Here is a 17,160-nt window from a genome sequence, read left to right on the forward strand (position 1 = left end):
TTTCCTACGGCTGTTGCTGATTGTTGCCCAACAATAACAACAGGAAAGGCAAAAAACAGGTAGAATTCCCTCCAAAGAACAGTGTGATCCACACTCAGCCACCATATAAAATTCATCTGAATGTCTGATTTCCACTGAATCCTACTGCCACACATGTTGGTGCCTCTGCTCATTGCCTTTGGAAACCAAACAGAGTTGAGCAGACCTGCCACAAATAATACATGAAGTGGCTTCTGGATGAGGAGAAAGACGCACAAAGGTGCCATCAGTGGTCCCACCAGAGCTTGTGAACACCATGCACACTTTTGAGGGCTGCTGCTTGCTGTGCTGTACTGGGGTGGTTGCATTGACAGCACATGCAGGGCTGGCAGAAGTGAGGTAAGGGTGCAAGGGCTTTGAGCAACCTAGTCTAGTGGAAGGTGTCCTGGCCCATGGCAGAGGGCTGGAACCAGATGAGCTTTAAGGCCCCTTCCTACCCAAACTGTTCTGTGATTCTATGATTCCCTCTCTTCAGAGGCACCGTGCTGCTCCTCCACTGGGCACGGGAGCCAGGCACACCTCAGTGTGGGGGTGCATTTCCACTAACATTTCAGTCCTCCATACTGTTACCCTGAGCTTTGTGGGACACCAAAGTCTTATCTTCTGGATTTGCTGTTGCATTTCTTCTTCCTCCTGTCCATCCGCTGGTTTTAAGACGAGAAGCAGCTTCAGAAAAGCAGTTTCCTCTTTCTTGGGAGGAACAGCAAAGGCCACGCCTTCTGGTGCCAGCCCAGCATTCCTCCCCAGGCACACACCAAAGAGATGGGGTGCTAAAATTAACGCTTTAAACACCTGGCATTTGCCGGTTCTAACCAACGCTTGGGAAACCGGGTTGGCGTTCTATTTAACCAGCAGCAACCAGACAACTGCCCTCAGCAGCTCCCGCTTGAGGCGGCACCGAGCAGCAGCAACAGGAGGAGGAGAAGGCTCCTCCTCCTCTGGGTCCCACATCCCTGCCGCTGCCAGGAGCCGCCTCCTCGCTCCCTGCGGCACCGCCCCTACCCCGTGACGGTCCCGCCCCGGCGGTAACAGCGGGAGCGGTGGCCCCGCTGGGCGCGGAGGAGCCATGGGTTCCGCGGCGGAGCTGCTGCTGCCGCCGACACCGCCACAGCCGCTCGGGGAGTGCGAGCGGGAAGCGCTGGCAGCGCCCGCCCGGCACCGGAGGCGCCAGGAGGAGCAGGTGAGGGGTCCAGGAGGCCGGGCGGGCAGCGGCTGCAGGCAGCATCGGGGACGGGGGATGCCCCCGCCGTCGGGCGATGGGGAGCCGTGAACGCCTTTTGACTCACCCATAGCATTGCCGTTGAGTGGGGCTTATGCAACCGGGCTGCGTGGGGCTGTCCCCACGGGATGCTAGAGCATATCTTCCCCCCCCCTCCCCCGCCGTGTACCCGCCTGACCCTCGTTCTTCCCGCCGAGACGCATAATCCGCGTGGGAGAGGATGGAAGCAGATCCTACAGTCATAGAGGACCAGGCTGGAAGGGACATCGGGGGATCATCTGGTCCAACCTTTATAGAGAAAGCATAACCTGGGCTAGATGTCCCAGTACCATGTCCAGCCGAATCTCGGAAGTGTGCAGTGTTGGGGAATGCACTGCTTCCCTGGAGAGATTATTCCAATGGTTGGTTGTTTTTACTGTGAAAAAATTTCCTCTTGGGGACAACTGGGTTCTCCAGGGCTAAAACTTGTGCCCATTACCCCTTATCTTTTCCATGTGACTCCTTGTAAAAGGGAGTGTCCGTCTTCTTTGTAGCCGCCCTTTAAATACTGGAACATGATGATAAGGTCTCCCCTGTGCCTTCTTTTCTCCAGATGTACAAGGGTGGTCCCTGCACAGCAGTCACGTGGGAATACCTCGCTGGCAATCTTTAGGGTGCTGTTGCCACCCTCTGATAGTTCAGCTCTCAGTCTTTCTTTTAAAGTCTTAAATATATCAAGCGTTCAATTGTTTTCTTGCTTCTGGAATTTAATGTTGTCATTGGAGAAACATATCCATGCATTCTTTGATTTGTCTGCATTCTTCAGGGTATGCATTCTTGTGGCATGGTGGATGCAAGTGGCCTTTTGCTTAGGAAATGAAAAAAGCTGTGTACATTTCCCTATTGTTAATTGTAAATGGCTTGCCAGCCACTCTTTGTTTCTCAGACAGCATTGTCCTGGTGCTTAGCCAAAGGCAGAGTTCTTAACGCACCTTTATTGATGTTTCATATACAGAAAAACAGAGCACAGCCTTTTTCATATTCAGTACTAACATGCAAGGATCCACTGCAAATGCCATGAGCTGTTAAGAGAAATGCAGTAGCACTGATAATTGCACAGGGGCAGACAGAGCGCCTAGAGTACATCCCAAAGTATTTCCAGACAGTTTTGTTCAGTTTCAAATCATTTCTGTTGAAAATTCTCATAAGATGGTCGTGACTGCACTCAACCATAAGTCAGCCCTTCCACAGATAGAATAGTTTCATATTTGAAAGCATCTGGTAGTACCTGCCAGATTTTACAGCCAGAAGTGGGCCACTGCTGGAAGACATTGGTACTTGAGAATTCACTTGTTAACCACTTACATAAGTAAGTGCATCTTCCTTGTCCCTTTCTGTAGAAAAATAGGGCAGAGCAGGGCATGTACCTCACGTACCTGAATGCCACATAAGGCAGGATGCGCTGAGAGGTGCAGCAGTTCCCCTCTCTGTGTCCACAAGTCGTCCTGTGGGATATAGCAGGAGGAGGGTCAGAAACACACTCTGGCTGCTGTCTTCCCTGAAAAGGAAGGTTTAAAAGTTGCATCAGATCACGTCAGATGTTACTGCAGCCAAACTGGTTGTAACTCCACACTGAGGAGGGAGCTCCCTGCGGGTTACCACTGCCTCTCTGTTAGTGTAGGTGTGTAATTGTGATTCCAGAGGATGGTGCATGCTGAAGAACTGCTTTCCAGTGTTGCCTAAACACATCTTTAAATGAAGTTGGTAAAGCTACTGTTTGGGTGGCTGCAGGGATGCTTGGCTGAGAAGCTCTTTTCCCACTATTCTCAGGCACAGGTAGTGATTGCGGCTGGTAGTGATTGGGGTGTAATGTTAGGGTAGCAAGGCAAAAAATCTATATAGGACGTTAGGAAGAAAGAGAAGATCCTTCCTGTTTACTGGAAACATTTCACTGTCGTAGCATGGGTTTTTTGCATATTGAGGGTGCCAGCAGGAGTATCAGTTGGCTTTATTTACGATACATAATGTGAATAATTATCAAATAACAGTAAAAATAATCATAATTTGATAAATAAGAGTATTTTAGTTTTCTGTTTAGGGAGGACTAAAGCTAGGTGAGGAGTTAGCGGTACGTGCACATGCTGCAGACTTTGACAGAATGTCCCAGATTGTCTTTTCAAGAGCAGAAAGACACGCACCTTGATTTGAAGGGGCTTCTGGTTCATCAAGCCTCAGTCCCCCTGCCCTTTCTGCTCTCATGGAGGGGCTGTTGCTGAACCACGCCATTCAGAAGGCAGGAATCCTCTTTCCAGGCTGGGTCTTTACCTGGCGTCCCTCATGGAGGCCTGGCATTGCCCCTGTGTTTGCTGAGGGTGCTTACACTCTTAATGCAACCACTGGTCCTCAGCGTGTGTTTTCGTGCTTCATGTTCTCTGATGAAGTATAAATGTGTGTGCCGGCTTAGTGCTATGTGCTATGCAAAAGAAATAAATTGGTCAAAACCTGCTTTGACCATGGTGTAAATTCTTAATTCTCTCAGCTGATGTAAAGCCTGAATGACAGCAAATCCTTCGGCCATTTTTGAGAGGGCTTTTTGGTGAGGATCTGGAGCCTGTAACCTGGGTGTGATTTGTTCTCTTCCCAGTTTCCTCCAAAATAAACTGAATTTAAGATCACACCTAGTAACACAAGGCTAAAAGAAAATCTTCCTGACAAGTAGGACCTGAATAATAATATATACACCCTTCAGTGTTTGTTGTTTTTAAAGATAGTACTCTATAGGAAAGAAGTCTATTTATTTGGTGCCAAACCCTCTGGCTTTTGTCTTGTATCAAAGCTCATTATTACATCAACAAGGACAATGCTTAATGAAATTACTGACAGGTACACTTTTAAAAGAATAGAAGGATAGGTTACTGTTATATGTAACCTTAGGAATTGTTATTGCAGTGGACTGTAGAATTGTGTAATTCAGTGATTAGATTTAAAAGCTGAACTGGTTGATCCTGTGTTTAGTATCTTTTGTAGGTTTGCATGCAAAGATAATAATTATATTTACTTTAGTCTTTGAAGCATCACAGAACCTGGGTGGTTTCTTTCACTACATTGCACTGCTGTTGTTCAAAAGTGGTATGTCAATACAACAAAAGACTCAGCTGCTTCTGAAGCCATAGGAGGAGGTTGCTGCTTCACCCTGAGAGCTCACAGTTTATTCCTACCTGTTGGTAGTTATGGGTCAGATGCACAAGTTGGCCTGTATTTTCAACATCACAAGAGTTAAGGACCAAAAATCTCCTTCCGTAGCCCACTTTCTAAAATAGGTTAGCCTTTGTCATACTGCTACAGTCTAAATCTCATCAACGCCTATAAATTAAACTGTGAAATAAGAAGAGAAAGGTGACATGCAAGCAAGTGTGTAATAATAAAAGGTGAGGCCAAAGTCCTCATTACAGCAGGACATAAGGTGGTGTTAGCAAGAGACACAGCTTTGAAGCCAGGCTTTGTTACAGCAAACAGGGTTCCTGAAAGCCATGGCACTGTGGCTGTCTTCTATACTGAAAATTGTCTTTCTGGGCAGTAATGGGATTTTGTCTTTTGTAATCCAAATGGAAGGTGATGGCATAATTCCCAGTTGCTTCAGTGAGGCCAGGATCTCCACCTCATGCTAGTTTAGGACACATAGAATCTGAAGTGCTGTGTAACAGCTAAATTAAAACCAACATTTCTCCTGGAAAATGTCTAAATCACAGAATGGTTGTGTTGGAAGGGACTTTAAAGATCATCTAGTTCCAAAATTCAGAGTTAATATGCAATGCATGTATTCACAGGTAGATAAATCAGCTTAGACAATCACATTTTAACCTGCCTTTGTAACCTTTTGAGATGTTTTATTACTATTTTGAGCAGTGTTTTATCTCTCTAAGTGGAGTATTCTATCTAATAATAGATGGCTTCACGTTTAGAGGAGCAATTATAAAAAGTCCTTGGTGTTTCCCTTTGGGAATTATGTTGAAGAGGTATGAGTGATTCAACTAAGTTCAGGTGTTGAGATTTTTTTAATAAGTTTCCAATATCACTAGTATTTCTCCAGCATGAAAAGAATGAGCAGAAACAAAACTAGAGGATGATATCCTTGTGGTATCCTTCATGTGTTTCACTGTTCATTGGAATATAGGACAGATGTGTGCTGTGTTGCCTGGAATGGGATCATTTTGGTCATAACTCCGTAGAGGCCAAGAATGTTTTAAAGTAAACTTGTATGTATGGAAACTGTGGTGCCCAAGGCTAGAAACCTATTTCTAATTATTCCACGCCCAGATAATCTGAAAATTTTAGGTTTCTCCTGCTTGCAGTTGCTGGGATTTGTTTCCAAACCAAAAACAGTAATACCTGAGAGAAGGGCTTAATCCCAAATTTGTTCTGGCTCTACAAATAATTTAATTCTGCAGACATTCATAGCTACAAAATAATACGTGATAATAACTTTCTAAACAGCATTAATGGGGTTTCTGAACCTTAGAAGGATTTGAAGAAAACAAACGGAAGACCCAAAGGCAAACCCTTCAGATATACCTGTAGCACCTGCAGTAGGCAGGATAGCATGCTCTGCTTGAATAATGTGAAGATCCCATTTTCTTAAAGAAAAAAAAAGTATTCTGGAGAGAGAAGTGAATAGAATTTTTTTCTCTTTAAAAGGCAAAATGAACTAACAGCTGATGCTTTTCAGCAAGCCAGTGCATTGATACCACACTGGATATACAGTGGATTGAAAGCCTTTTGCTGGGTCGAGCTGAGCAGTTGTAGTGGGGAACTTTGCTGAACAAAATCCTATGGAAATGAAGTATTGCAGGTGTAAGGAAAAGATGGATTAGAAATTGGGTTTGGTCTGGTCTCTATGTAAAATAGCAACATGGGTGGGAACAAGTTGCAGGGACATTAGTAGGAGCAAAAGGGACAGTCTAAACACCAGGGAGAGAAGCAGGTCTTAACATGGGGCAGGGAGGTTTCCTCTCCTGTGCTGGGTTCTTATCTGTGACACTTTCTCATCTCAAACTGTATTAGTGGGGAAGTTTACTCCTGAAATTACAGGACTCAACCACAGTTTATTGAGAGAAGCCTCTATTGCTCTTGAAGCCTTCTCTGCCTTGTATGTGCACAAGTTCAGTATCTGGAAAAGCCTTTTTACCTCCTCAACACAAAACCACTACTGGTATTTCAAAGTTTGATCCAGCAACTGTTGATCTAAACTTGAGTTGCTGTGAAAGCTGACTTAGGGAATCCAGTGCAGTTGCTTTTTGTATGATGTTGTTGCTTGTTTCTATAGAAACATCTTGTTTCTGTTTTACTAATGTGTCTAGATTCTTGCTGTGGAATGATGGTTAACCCAAACATCATTTTGCAATTTTTATTTATTTATTTATTGTATTTTAAACTTCCTCTAAATATGACACTTTTGTTGGCAGCAGTTATAAAGTACTTTAGGTATCAAGAATTTGGCTAGTTTTCTTACATTTGCTTTTTTCCCCCAGAAGAACAAGTAAACTTAGTTTTTCTCTGTCTTGTTTTTAATTTCAAAGTGAGGCTTTTTCTCCCTCATTTTCTAATCTACTCATTTTTTCATATTTAAGGATGAGATTAAATCAGATTAAAAGCCTGGAGAAATGAACCTGTTTGTTGTTTTTTTTTCCTGCAGACAGTTGAAATTAATCTTGTCTTAATAATCAGTCTCTTGGCTGACTGTCAAGATCTCTTCACTGTTTACGTTCACAAGGTCAAATACTAATTGTTAGTTTCGTGCTAGCAAAGGATTGTGAGGGGATAATGATCTCTTCCTGCTATAGTAGGAAAGGAGGAAAATCAGAAACATTTCCAATAAAATCATTTGCTGTTCGTGGGCAAATTTCACTTTCTTTTAGGTAAACATATGGAACATTTTTAAGCCTGAGAAGGCAGGGTGAAATCCTGGTTGCATGCCAGATGTTACTAGTAATGAAACTGTCTACTTTGCATATGTGGAGGAGCAGGAGGCAGAAAGGCTGCACCCAGCCAACTCATGCATCCCAGGGTTTTGTGCTGGTACCCTGCTATGGGGCAAGGCTGTGCTTGCCAGAAAGAGGAGGCCACAACCTAGGAACTTGCTGTTCACTGTTAATCTCCAAAGCCTATCCATGGCAGTAGGCAGAGTGGTCAGCAGGTTGAGTACTAGCAGGATGGGGTAATTAATTCCTCTGGGATTTACAGTGCTGGCTGCTTAACTATCAGATATCTGTAGCTGGATGTTGACTGGTACGTGTCCCTGTCTGCACCCAGCTGAAGTTGGTCTCTTATTTTGGAGAGGGAACTTCTGGTTTCTTCCATCCTGCTCTCTGTCATCTGCTCACTTTCTTCTCATATTTTTCTGTAAGACAGATTGAGCTTAAGTATTTTCAGTTTTGGTTTGTATCCTCTAAAAAGAGATGACTTTGTGAGGCTCTCTTCTGAACGTTAAATGCTCCAGCTTTCAAAATACAGGAGTATTTTTCAGCAAGTAAGCATGTTCCTAAAGTCACATCTGGGAGGTTTTTTGACATTTAGGTGGCTATGGGCTTCAGCTGTCAGACACACCACCTGTTCCCTGGAGTAAAAATAACCATGACCAGAGTAAAATAGATAGTGAGCAGTTAAATACTGCAGAGAAACCTTTTATTTGGGGGAAAAAATGGAAGGGTGTGGGTGGGTGTGTAAATGTGCGATCCCTGAGCTCCCTCATTATGCCTTGTATTTTTAACATTTAATTTGGAAGTTGTTAAACTTTCAAAAGTTTGCTACTAAGTTCAGAAGGGGGTTGTTTTCTATCTAATGTAGGAATAATTCTTTTAAATGTGCCATCTCTTTCTTTCCTTTTTAGCTGTAAATGTGACTGATTGATGGCATGTTACAAACAGTTTGGAGGTGCTGCTGCTTTTCTGTGTTGGAGATGATCTTTATGGATTCCTTTTTCCTGCTCTCCTCTCTCTCTGCCCTCCTTGCCCAGCAGCATTTTTTCAACTTCAAAATCACAAGCTTTTATATGGAGAGCAGTTATTTTCCCAGTCCATTGGCCTTTTCTCCTCCATTACCTGAGTTCATGTTTGTGTAATGCCCTTTTGGATAGCTGATGTGAGAAAAAGTGAAACTGGTAGACTTGTACTCAGCCCAGTGCTCGTAAGGTTGAGTGTGGGGTGGGAATTTGTCAGATTGTCTGAGCAGCAGAAGACTGTTGCGTTTCTTCAGTTCATTATTCATTCAGAATTGGAAGAGGAATGTTATCTGGTTTGTTTTGAAGGATCTTGTGCCTTCAGAGTAGTTGATTGGATTTTTAATTTCTTTTAACAAAACAGCGTGAATCTTTAGGTGGAACAGGTTCCTTATGTTCATCTGTTCTCTCCTCCCATGGAATTTAGGCTGTTGATCTTCACCCAGTTAATTTCATTCAAGTCAGTTACCTAGATTTTATTTTTTTTTCCCATGCCTGCAAAACAATCCCAAAATGAAAAAAAAAACAACTCAACATCCTTAGGCTGAGTGTGGAAAACTGTGGACCAAACTGCTGCTTCAGCAGATGAAATGCCTGGAAGGCAGGACTGTAATTACAGCCATTCTTAGGGTTAGTGCAGTGCTGAGGTTATGGGACTGAGAATTGTAGTTCCTTTTGAGTCATTTGTGGTCCTCACAGAGAATTCATCCAGCCCACTGCTGCCTTTCCTGGTGGCCCCACAGCACCTTATTACATAGACTTGTGTCAAGTTTGTGATGAAGCAGGATTGTCTTTCTTCCAGGACACTGGCAGGAGGCACTGGCTACAGCTGCTGAAGCAGCTTGTGTTCCTCCTTTCAGGCCACTTTCTTCTTTCCAGGAATAAGCGCTGGCAGGGTTAGCAATCCTGAGCACACAAAAATTCACCTTCACAGAGATGTTGCAGTAGTTTGTCATGTGTGATTTGTGTGTGGCCAGCAAACCCACCACATCCAGCAAGTGTGGGGTGTCCCGAGCGTGAGCACCAGCCTCCACTGCTTGCCAAGGTAAGTGCTGCAGCAGCAGTTGGGCCCCTAAGAGAAGCAGCAGGCTCTTCCAGGAAGAGCTTGTTGGCAATGCTGTGTAAGGGCATCTAGTCTTTGTGTAAGGACATCATTGCTACTGTCCTTCAGTGAGTTAGCATTGCTGGTAGCAGAGAAATGCTACATCTGTGATGAGAGAGCATTCCATGCTCTCTTTGATCAGCTACAGGAAAATAACTTCCCTGGTACGTTGAGAAGGTTCATGTCCCCTTTGGATCCATTTCTGTTCTGCAACCTCCAAGGGTTTGGCAAAGTCACTTGTGATCTGCAAATGGAACTATGTGCTCCCAGCAATTCGAGGGAGAAAGACCTTGAACTGGCTACATTAGAGTAACTAGAATAATATCCCCAGGGAAGCAGTGGATTCTGGACACTGGACACTTCAGATTTGGCTGGACAGCGTGTTTGGAAATCTAGTCTAGTTATGGTTTGCCCATAAAGACTGGACCAGTTGATCCTTGAGGATCCTTCTAACCTGGTTATTCTATCATTCATTATACTTAGGAGGTACAAACAGGTCAGCCTTAAACAGTTGTGGAAAGTTCAGTTCTAACTTGATCCTTCTCTCCTAGAATGAAGCATACAAATCATTGCAAAGATAATTTCTTTGGGTGGGGTTAGGGGTGTATGTCCTTAGGGGTTCTCGTGTTTTTCTGCATGATCAAAACGCACTGGGAAGAAAAAGTTCCTCCTGTCAGACTGGAGTGGTGTGACCTCTGCTCATGACTTATCATGTGCTTTCCTGAATTTAGGCAGCAGTGAGTTTGAGTGAATGTGGTGGAAGTTTGACATAAGCAAGGGGAGTCAGTGGTCACAACACTTGTTCATCATCAACACAACACAAAATTACATAACTGGTAAAGCCACAGATGGCCATTCATGGGGTTCAGTAGGCTGAGTTGACTTTGCCTTCTCTGTTGTTTTAAAGCTAGTCCAGGAAAACAATCAGTTACATGGGAGATCTTTTTCAGAAGCACTTCTAGAAGCTGATGCAGGAGTACCGCTGTGCTTGAAGTGGATGGAACTTGCACTTAGTATGTCCTCTGAGACTTTCATTCTGACAAATAGGTCCTTTTCTGACATCTTGCATCTAAGAGGGCTCCGCATGGTTCTCCTTAAAGCATCCAAAGCCCCAAACCCATTTGGCCGTAACAGCTGGGTAAATTTGGTTGCAAAGTTTGCGTATTAAGTATTTTCAGAGTTTGGGTCTTCAAGTTCTGCCTTTCTGCCAGTAAACGGTGGAAGACTGCAGACAACAGATTTGCTGATGAAAAACAGGCTGTCCTGAATAGGAAGGGGAATTTTATAACACCAAACATCCAAAAAGACAAGGTAAAAATGGGTGGTTGATGGCAATCTTTGCGTACCTCAGTGGGCTTGTGGAGAACACTGTGCGTACATGCTGAGCAGCAGGCCAGATCAGATGGTTCTTCTGTTCCATGTAATAACTCTGTGCTTAATTTCAAATAAATGGAAACCAAATATAAAATGGAGTATGGAGTACTGCATCCAGCTCTGGAGTCCTCAGCCCAGGATAGACATGGACCTGAAAAACTGACAGAGGGTAGATTAAGATTAGACATTAGGAAGAAATTCTTCACTGTGAGGGTGGTGAGGCACTGAACAGATTGTCCCAAGAAGCTGTGGCTGCCCCATCCCTGGCAATGTTCTTGGAGCAACCTGGTCTAGTGGAAGGTGTCCCTGCCCATGGCAGGGGGTTGGAACCAGATGATCTTTAAGGTTCCTTCCAACCCAAACCATTCTGTGATTCTATGAAATATTTTTTTTAATTAAAAAAAAACAAACAAACAAACACACTATATGAAAGCATTTAAGGAATATAAAATGAAAAGGAAACTCAGCCAATGAAGTAATACACAGTGGTTGTATATCTGTATAAAGGAATCTGTTAGTGTGATTTGCTGTAAGTGCATTGATGTCTAAAATAAAATCACTTGGATGTAAAAATAATTTAAATTACAGTAAGAAGTAATTCATTACAGAAAGTTGATAACCTTAGGTAAGGAAACAAATGCAGGCAGCATTTCTGATATGTCCTTTTTTAGCTTCATTCACACAGGGAAGCCTCTTTCTTCTTCAGAAATGATCCCGTATGTGTTTATTGGGTGAGTGTCTTTCCATCTGTTGTAGGAAGGAGGGGAGAGAGGTTCAGGAGACTGTGCTGCTGTTCCTCTCCTTTCAGGAGATACTTTGGGCATGTGCCCATCTATATCCAGCTGGATCTCTGGATGCACTTCTGCTCCCCCAGCCCCTCTGAATTTCTTCATCATGCCTATCTTTCTTTGAAAGAGGGAGAAAAGGCAAATAAACTACTACAGAGGAAGCAGACCTCTCTTATGTTCCTTCCTGCATTGTGGCAAATGAATTCCGGGGACACCCGCCTGAATAGCACATGTTAGATACGAGGAGAATGGCTACTGTAAAGGCCTTGAAACCTTGATTTCTTGGGGGCTAGCGCAGGTACAGAAGTTCCCTCTGCTTCCTCTTGATACACAAAAGAAAAAATGGAAGTTATGAAGCCACAACTGAGTTGCTGATTTTTAAGACTAGCAACTTAAAACAGGAACTTACTTTGCTTTTAACTGAAGCAGCTCTATTGGAATAGGAGGCTGCTCAGAATAGTATCTTTCTCTTTCCACATTTTTCTTTTATGGTAGTGTCTATGTCAAGCTTCAGGCTGATTCAGCAAGATTTAGTATGAAAATAGTCTTAGGGAAATGAAGAGTCAGCTGGGAACTGTGTGCTTGCTGAAAAAAAAAACAATTTCAAATAACACTTAGAAAAGTACTTATGGGTAAAAAGTAGTATTTGGTTCTGAGGATACGGTTTGAGATCTACTGGCACATACAAAAGACTGCATGCTGGTTTACTATCACCCTGAAAATCAGCGAGAAAACTTACAGCTGCCAGCTTATTTAGTATTTTTTAGCAGTCTGGAGTCTTGTAGCATTACTGGTGTTTGCCCTAATGGTTCTGGTTTAAGTACACCTCTGAGGAAATGTGTTTGTCCAGCACGTGGAATATTACACAAGAGTAAGGAAAAATACACCATCTGGGTTTTACAGCTGATCATCTGTTTTCAGGGTCACTTGGTTTTGCTGAGTTGCCTGAAGCAAGACACACTCAGCCTGAATTAACTGAAGCAGACTTTGAAATCTTGAGCATTTCCATGATCATTCTGATAGGTTTTGTAAGCTCTTGAAACTGTTTAGGAGAAATAACTTGACACTTGTTTTGTAATGAAGCACACACTTGTCCTTCTCCTGTGCCTAGAGGCTTGATGTGTGTACTTGCTTTAGGAATTCATGAATCTACCCTTGTTTGAATAGGAAACGGTGTGATAAAGTCTTGCTTTAAAAAGCAAATAAGACCTTGAGAGCCTGCGTAAGGTGGAATTTACTCTGTGCCCTGCTCAAGAGACTGCGCAACTTCATGCTGTTAGCTTATCAAAGCAGAATGGGACTGCTAGAGAAATCTGTGGCTTACAGCTGCCTCATACCATAAGAGACATTGTCAGTGTGGACACATACAGTTAATCATGGTTAGCTGGGCCAGGGAAATGGAGCTTGTGGACACGTGCCTGCTGGCAGCCTCCTTGCCACTGCTGCGCTCCCTTGTTCTGTGTGAAGACTTCCAGGGCGTTAACCAAGTACCGTTAATAATCCAGAGGCAAAGTGGTTTGTTTGTTTCCCCTCTCCTGCTTGAAATGGCCACTGGTTCAAAGCCTAAGCGACTTTGCTAGAGAATGCAGTGATTTCTCCTGCACATGTCAACTGTTTCTCCCAAAAGCGGTCTCTGCACCATTTCATGCTAGCTGCACTCTGATCCCCTCTGCCACCATCCCACAGGGACATGCTCCCTGTATTCTTTGCATGCAGGAAGCAAAAAATATGTTTTCCCTTCCCAGCACATCCTTTTCCCTAATTGGTGTGATGGACATAACCACTTAGGCTAATAGTTTGCCTCACTGTGCTCTTTGGGATTAGTGGGATGAGAGTTCCTGTAATAGCACTGTCTTCCTGCATGGCAAGGCCTCAGCCCTGCCTAGTCTGCAGCAGCTCACAAGAGGCTCTGCCTTTCATGAAGAGACTAATCTTGAGGGATTAATGAGGAAACAACACTTACTGGAATAAATAAAGTGCAGTTAAAACCAAAATGCTGAAAACCAAGGGGAGAAAACAACCTGGGCCCGAGAAGTGGGCTGGAAAGAGGCAGGACAATGGCTATCAAGGCATAACCTCCAGAAAAATTGAACACAATATTCATTACTATTTAGGCTTAGTGCACCTTTCCGTTTCTGGGATTCAGTACTGAAGCTTAAGCCAAAATCTTTATGAATAAGCAAACAAAATACCCAAGCACATGCAGCTGATGGACTGTAAGGGTTTTGTTGGTGTCTTTTTTTCTGTAGCATCTGTGGTGCTTTACCTAGCCTTTATTTAGTCAGAAGGTTCTTCATTGTGGCATAAAGTCTAGCCTAGAAAAACAGTGTTTCCTTAGGTCTTCACTGGATGTTATTCTGTGAGGATGGGAATTCACTTTATTACTTGCTTTCTAATGAAGAGCCTGCCACTGCTGTGGGAAGGAATTGCTGTTTCTCCAGTGAGACCATGGTGTGTAACCAGGGATAGAGAATAGCCTTCATCTTTGAAGACAAAACTGAAGATACACGTTTGCTTTGAATCAAGGAATAGACTAATTGCACAGAGAGTTTGCAGGCCATTTGTTGGACCTATTGATTAGCGGACTGAAGTATTGATGAGTACCTGGTGCGTTTTCATTGCTGCCTAATGGAAGGGTTAGAAAGCTCATGTGCATCATCTTGAAAGCATGTTCACAATGTCACACCGAAACACAAGGCAATAAGGTTTTGTGCAAAGGATCTCTGAACACTGGGGAAGGTGAAATGAGATTTCAAGCTCTAATCTGGTTACAGATTATATGTTGAAACAGTCACGTTTTATGCAGTGATATTTAAATGTGGCATCTTTAAAGATATGCTTCTGCTTTCCTATGCATTTACTCCATCATTTTTCTTCTGGGAAGAAGTGCAGTGCTTGTTTCCATACCCCTTTGCTTCTTTGTACCACCACTTTGTGTCTGTGCGGCCCTTGGGTCTGTCTTCCTTTGCCTGACTTTCATAGCTTTCTACGCCAGCATTGGGATGGATGTTTGCCTCCTTCCTGGTTGAATCCAGTATCCCTCTTTCCTTCAGTTCCCTGTGCTTTGGTACAAAATGCTTTATAGTTCATGCTTAATAGTGTTGTGTCATTCTCATGGTTCTGAAGATATTCTGGAAGTAATTTATAACAAATCTACTTCAGACATCTCCTTCCTGAAATTACAGGTTGACCTGACATCCACGTTGCACAGAGAGGTAGTATGTATGACCTACAGGAGAGCTTTTTTTATCCCTCTAGAGTGGCATCTGGAGGGGAGCCAGGTTGTCATATGTAGTATCATTTCAGATGTCCCAGCTTTGAACAAGTGAGTGTCATCCTTAATGTAGTATTGAAGTCACAAACTATTTAACATCTCAATTTGGAGTAACTATATTGCATGGATATCTCAGTTACACTCATTCAAATAGAAACAGCTGAGACTTGTTCCAAATCACAGTAATAGGAACTGATTGTACAACTGATACTTCCTAATTTTGTCTTCTTTTTGCAGGTCCAACAAGGACAAAGAAACCACACTGCAGAACCTGTAATAGATGACTATAAAAAAATGGGGACTCTCTTTGGTGAACTAAACAAAAGCCTCATCAGAATAGGCTTCACAAGGATGTACTTTGGAGAACGGATAGTAGAACCTGTAATAATTATATTCTTCTGGGTCATGCTCTGGTTTCTTGGCCTACAAGCTCTTGGACTGGTTGCTGTTCTGTGCCTTGTCATTATTTATGTACAACAGTGAAATTTTATATATGCTGTTCGCATAAGGTATTTCAACACTGTCACTGTGTCAGTGGATTTATGTGTTTAAGTGAAAGGGTGGCACATCAAAAGCTGCAATGCTTTGAATTGCATTTCATTGAAATTTCAATGTTTGGGATGAGGAGGACTAAATTGATACATTTTAAGCAGTCAGCAGTGCCCTACTATTTCTTTGAAGGGCAAAAAATGACATGTTTGTAATATAATGGTGTCCAGCATACTGTTTTCTGCATTCTTGGGGCCTTAGTCCAAGGACTGGCTTTTTGTCATTGCCCTCTCCCCCTGCAATGTTCTTGCTAGTATATTCAAAATTTCCTGCCTGGTTTTACAAGGGCACTCGATGTGAGTGTCCTGTTTCAGTGTTGTGAGGGGCTCATGTGCTGTTTGTCCCCTGAATCTGCCTAACTGGCTCTTTTTTCGCTGAAGAGGGAAATCTGCACTAGGGAGGTTTGCTAACAAACAGACCTACAATGACAAATGGTCATAAGGTGAACGCAACTTCCTGACACAAAAGCATCTTTGGTTAGTATAGTTCATAACAAGCTTTCCCTTCGGAAACAAGCTATGCCAGCAAAATTCTTTTATGCTAATATTAGTAGCTTCCCACAAGGCTTCAGCTGTTGTTCAGGAGGAATCACAGTCCTGTGTTGGGCAAATGGTCTAATGTAGCTCTGCCTTGTGTTTGGAAATGTACTGCTCCTGCTGCTATTTTTGGGTTTTTTTTGTTTTGTTTTTTTTTATACTTGCTAGGTCCCCCAGCCTTCCTGCTGAAGATAAATATCTGGATAATTCATGGACTTTGTAGGTAGTTACAGCTGCAGTGTTGGAGAGCTGCCATTCCAGTTGGCAGTGCTAGATGGAATATTGTCTGCTTCCTCTGGGTCGCGTGTGAAGTGTCTGAGCATCCAGACAGATATCAGATCAGATCTCTTAAAACTTCCCTGATTTGCTGCAGTGTGGACCAAACACGAGCTGGAAGCCTTGTGTACATAAAGAAATCAGACCTGTTTCCTCATGCAGGGCAAGAATGTAGTTGAAATCAGGTGGTCATTTTATGATGATTCATTGTCACACTAGACAGCAAAAGGGCATATCTGTAGTTGCATGTCACAGGTAACACAAATGGGAGAATAGAATAGAATCATAGAATCATAGAATAGTTAGGGTTGGAAAGGACCTTAAGATCATCAAGTTCCAAACCCCCTGCCATGGGCAGGGACACCTCGCTCTAAACCAATAGGATATACACATTCAAGAGTAGGTGCACATTCAAGAGTAGGTGCACTCTGGCTCCTAGGGAGCCAGTGTGAATACTCAGTACACCATGGGTGTACTGGGTATTTCCAAGTTGACTGTGCTCATTTAAAGAAAAACAGTAAAATGAGACCCTCTTTACTGAATAGGCTATCAATTTAATAACTTTTAGTAAGAAACCTAATTGCAAAATACAATTCTTCTGTGGTAGAGCAAAATTATAGATTTATACAACGTAATAGATGTTAATCTACAGAAAACTACTTAACCTTTTGCAGTGACTTTTTTCCTAAACATTTTTATACTAGCAGAGATCAACAGTAGGTTAGTTGAAAATGCTTCTTATCCAGAGGCTTTTGAAGTTAAGGAGAGCTTCTCTATGGTCCCAGTCTTTCAACTGGATTCTCAAGGCTGTTTTGTGCCTACTTGGATCATGTTGGTTGCTGAGCTCTATTTCCAGGACCTTTGGCACCAGTCCTCATGGACTTTCCTATTAGTGAAATAAGTGTGATTTAGGGCAGTGAACATGAGCTTTAAAGTCTGTCTGTGCCTAAATACTATCTGTAGAGGTGTCTTTCTGCTTTTGTATCAAATGAATTAGGTACATTTTGAGGAACCTGGTCTCCTCTCCAGG

The 17,160-nt window shown here is 43.0% G+C and overlaps 1 protein-coding gene across 1 annotated transcript; it reads left to right on the plus strand.

The window, feature by feature from the left end:
- The first annotated feature begins 1,026 nt into the window (after window positions 1-1,026).
- Window positions 1,027-16,416, plus strand: FAM241A (family with sequence similarity 241 member A). Its single transcript, XM_061355221.1, has 2 exons — window positions 1,027-1,219; window positions 15,007-16,416. Exons 1-2 carry the CDS (start codon window positions 1,106-1,108, stop codon window positions 15,250-15,252), a joined length of 360 nt encoding a protein of 119 aa, XP_061211205.1. The 5' UTR covers window positions 1,027-1,105; the 3' UTR covers window positions 15,253-16,416.
- Window positions 16,417-17,160: the final 744 nt, after the last annotated feature.

Source organism: Neopsephotus bourkii, unplaced genomic scaffold (assembly GCF_033783945.1).
Source record: "Neopsephotus bourkii isolate Nb327-2 ecotype Australia unplaced genomic scaffold, CSIRO-AGI_Nbou_v1 NB_787, whole genome shotgun sequence".
In the NCBI taxonomy this organism is placed as follows: Eukaryota; Metazoa; Chordata; class Aves; order Psittaciformes; family Psittacidae; genus Neopsephotus; species Neopsephotus bourkii.

Bases quoted from the DNA above. Each gene is read 5' to 3' on its own strand.
- FAM241A (XM_061355221.1), top strand. From the start codon at position 1,106: ATGGGTTCCGCGGCGGAGCTGCTGCTGCCGCCGACACCGCCACAGCCG. The intron at 1,220-15,006 runs GTGAGGGGTCCA...TTCTTTTTGCAG, and splicing joins GGAGGCGCCAGGAGGAGCAG to GTCCAACAAGGACAAAGAAA.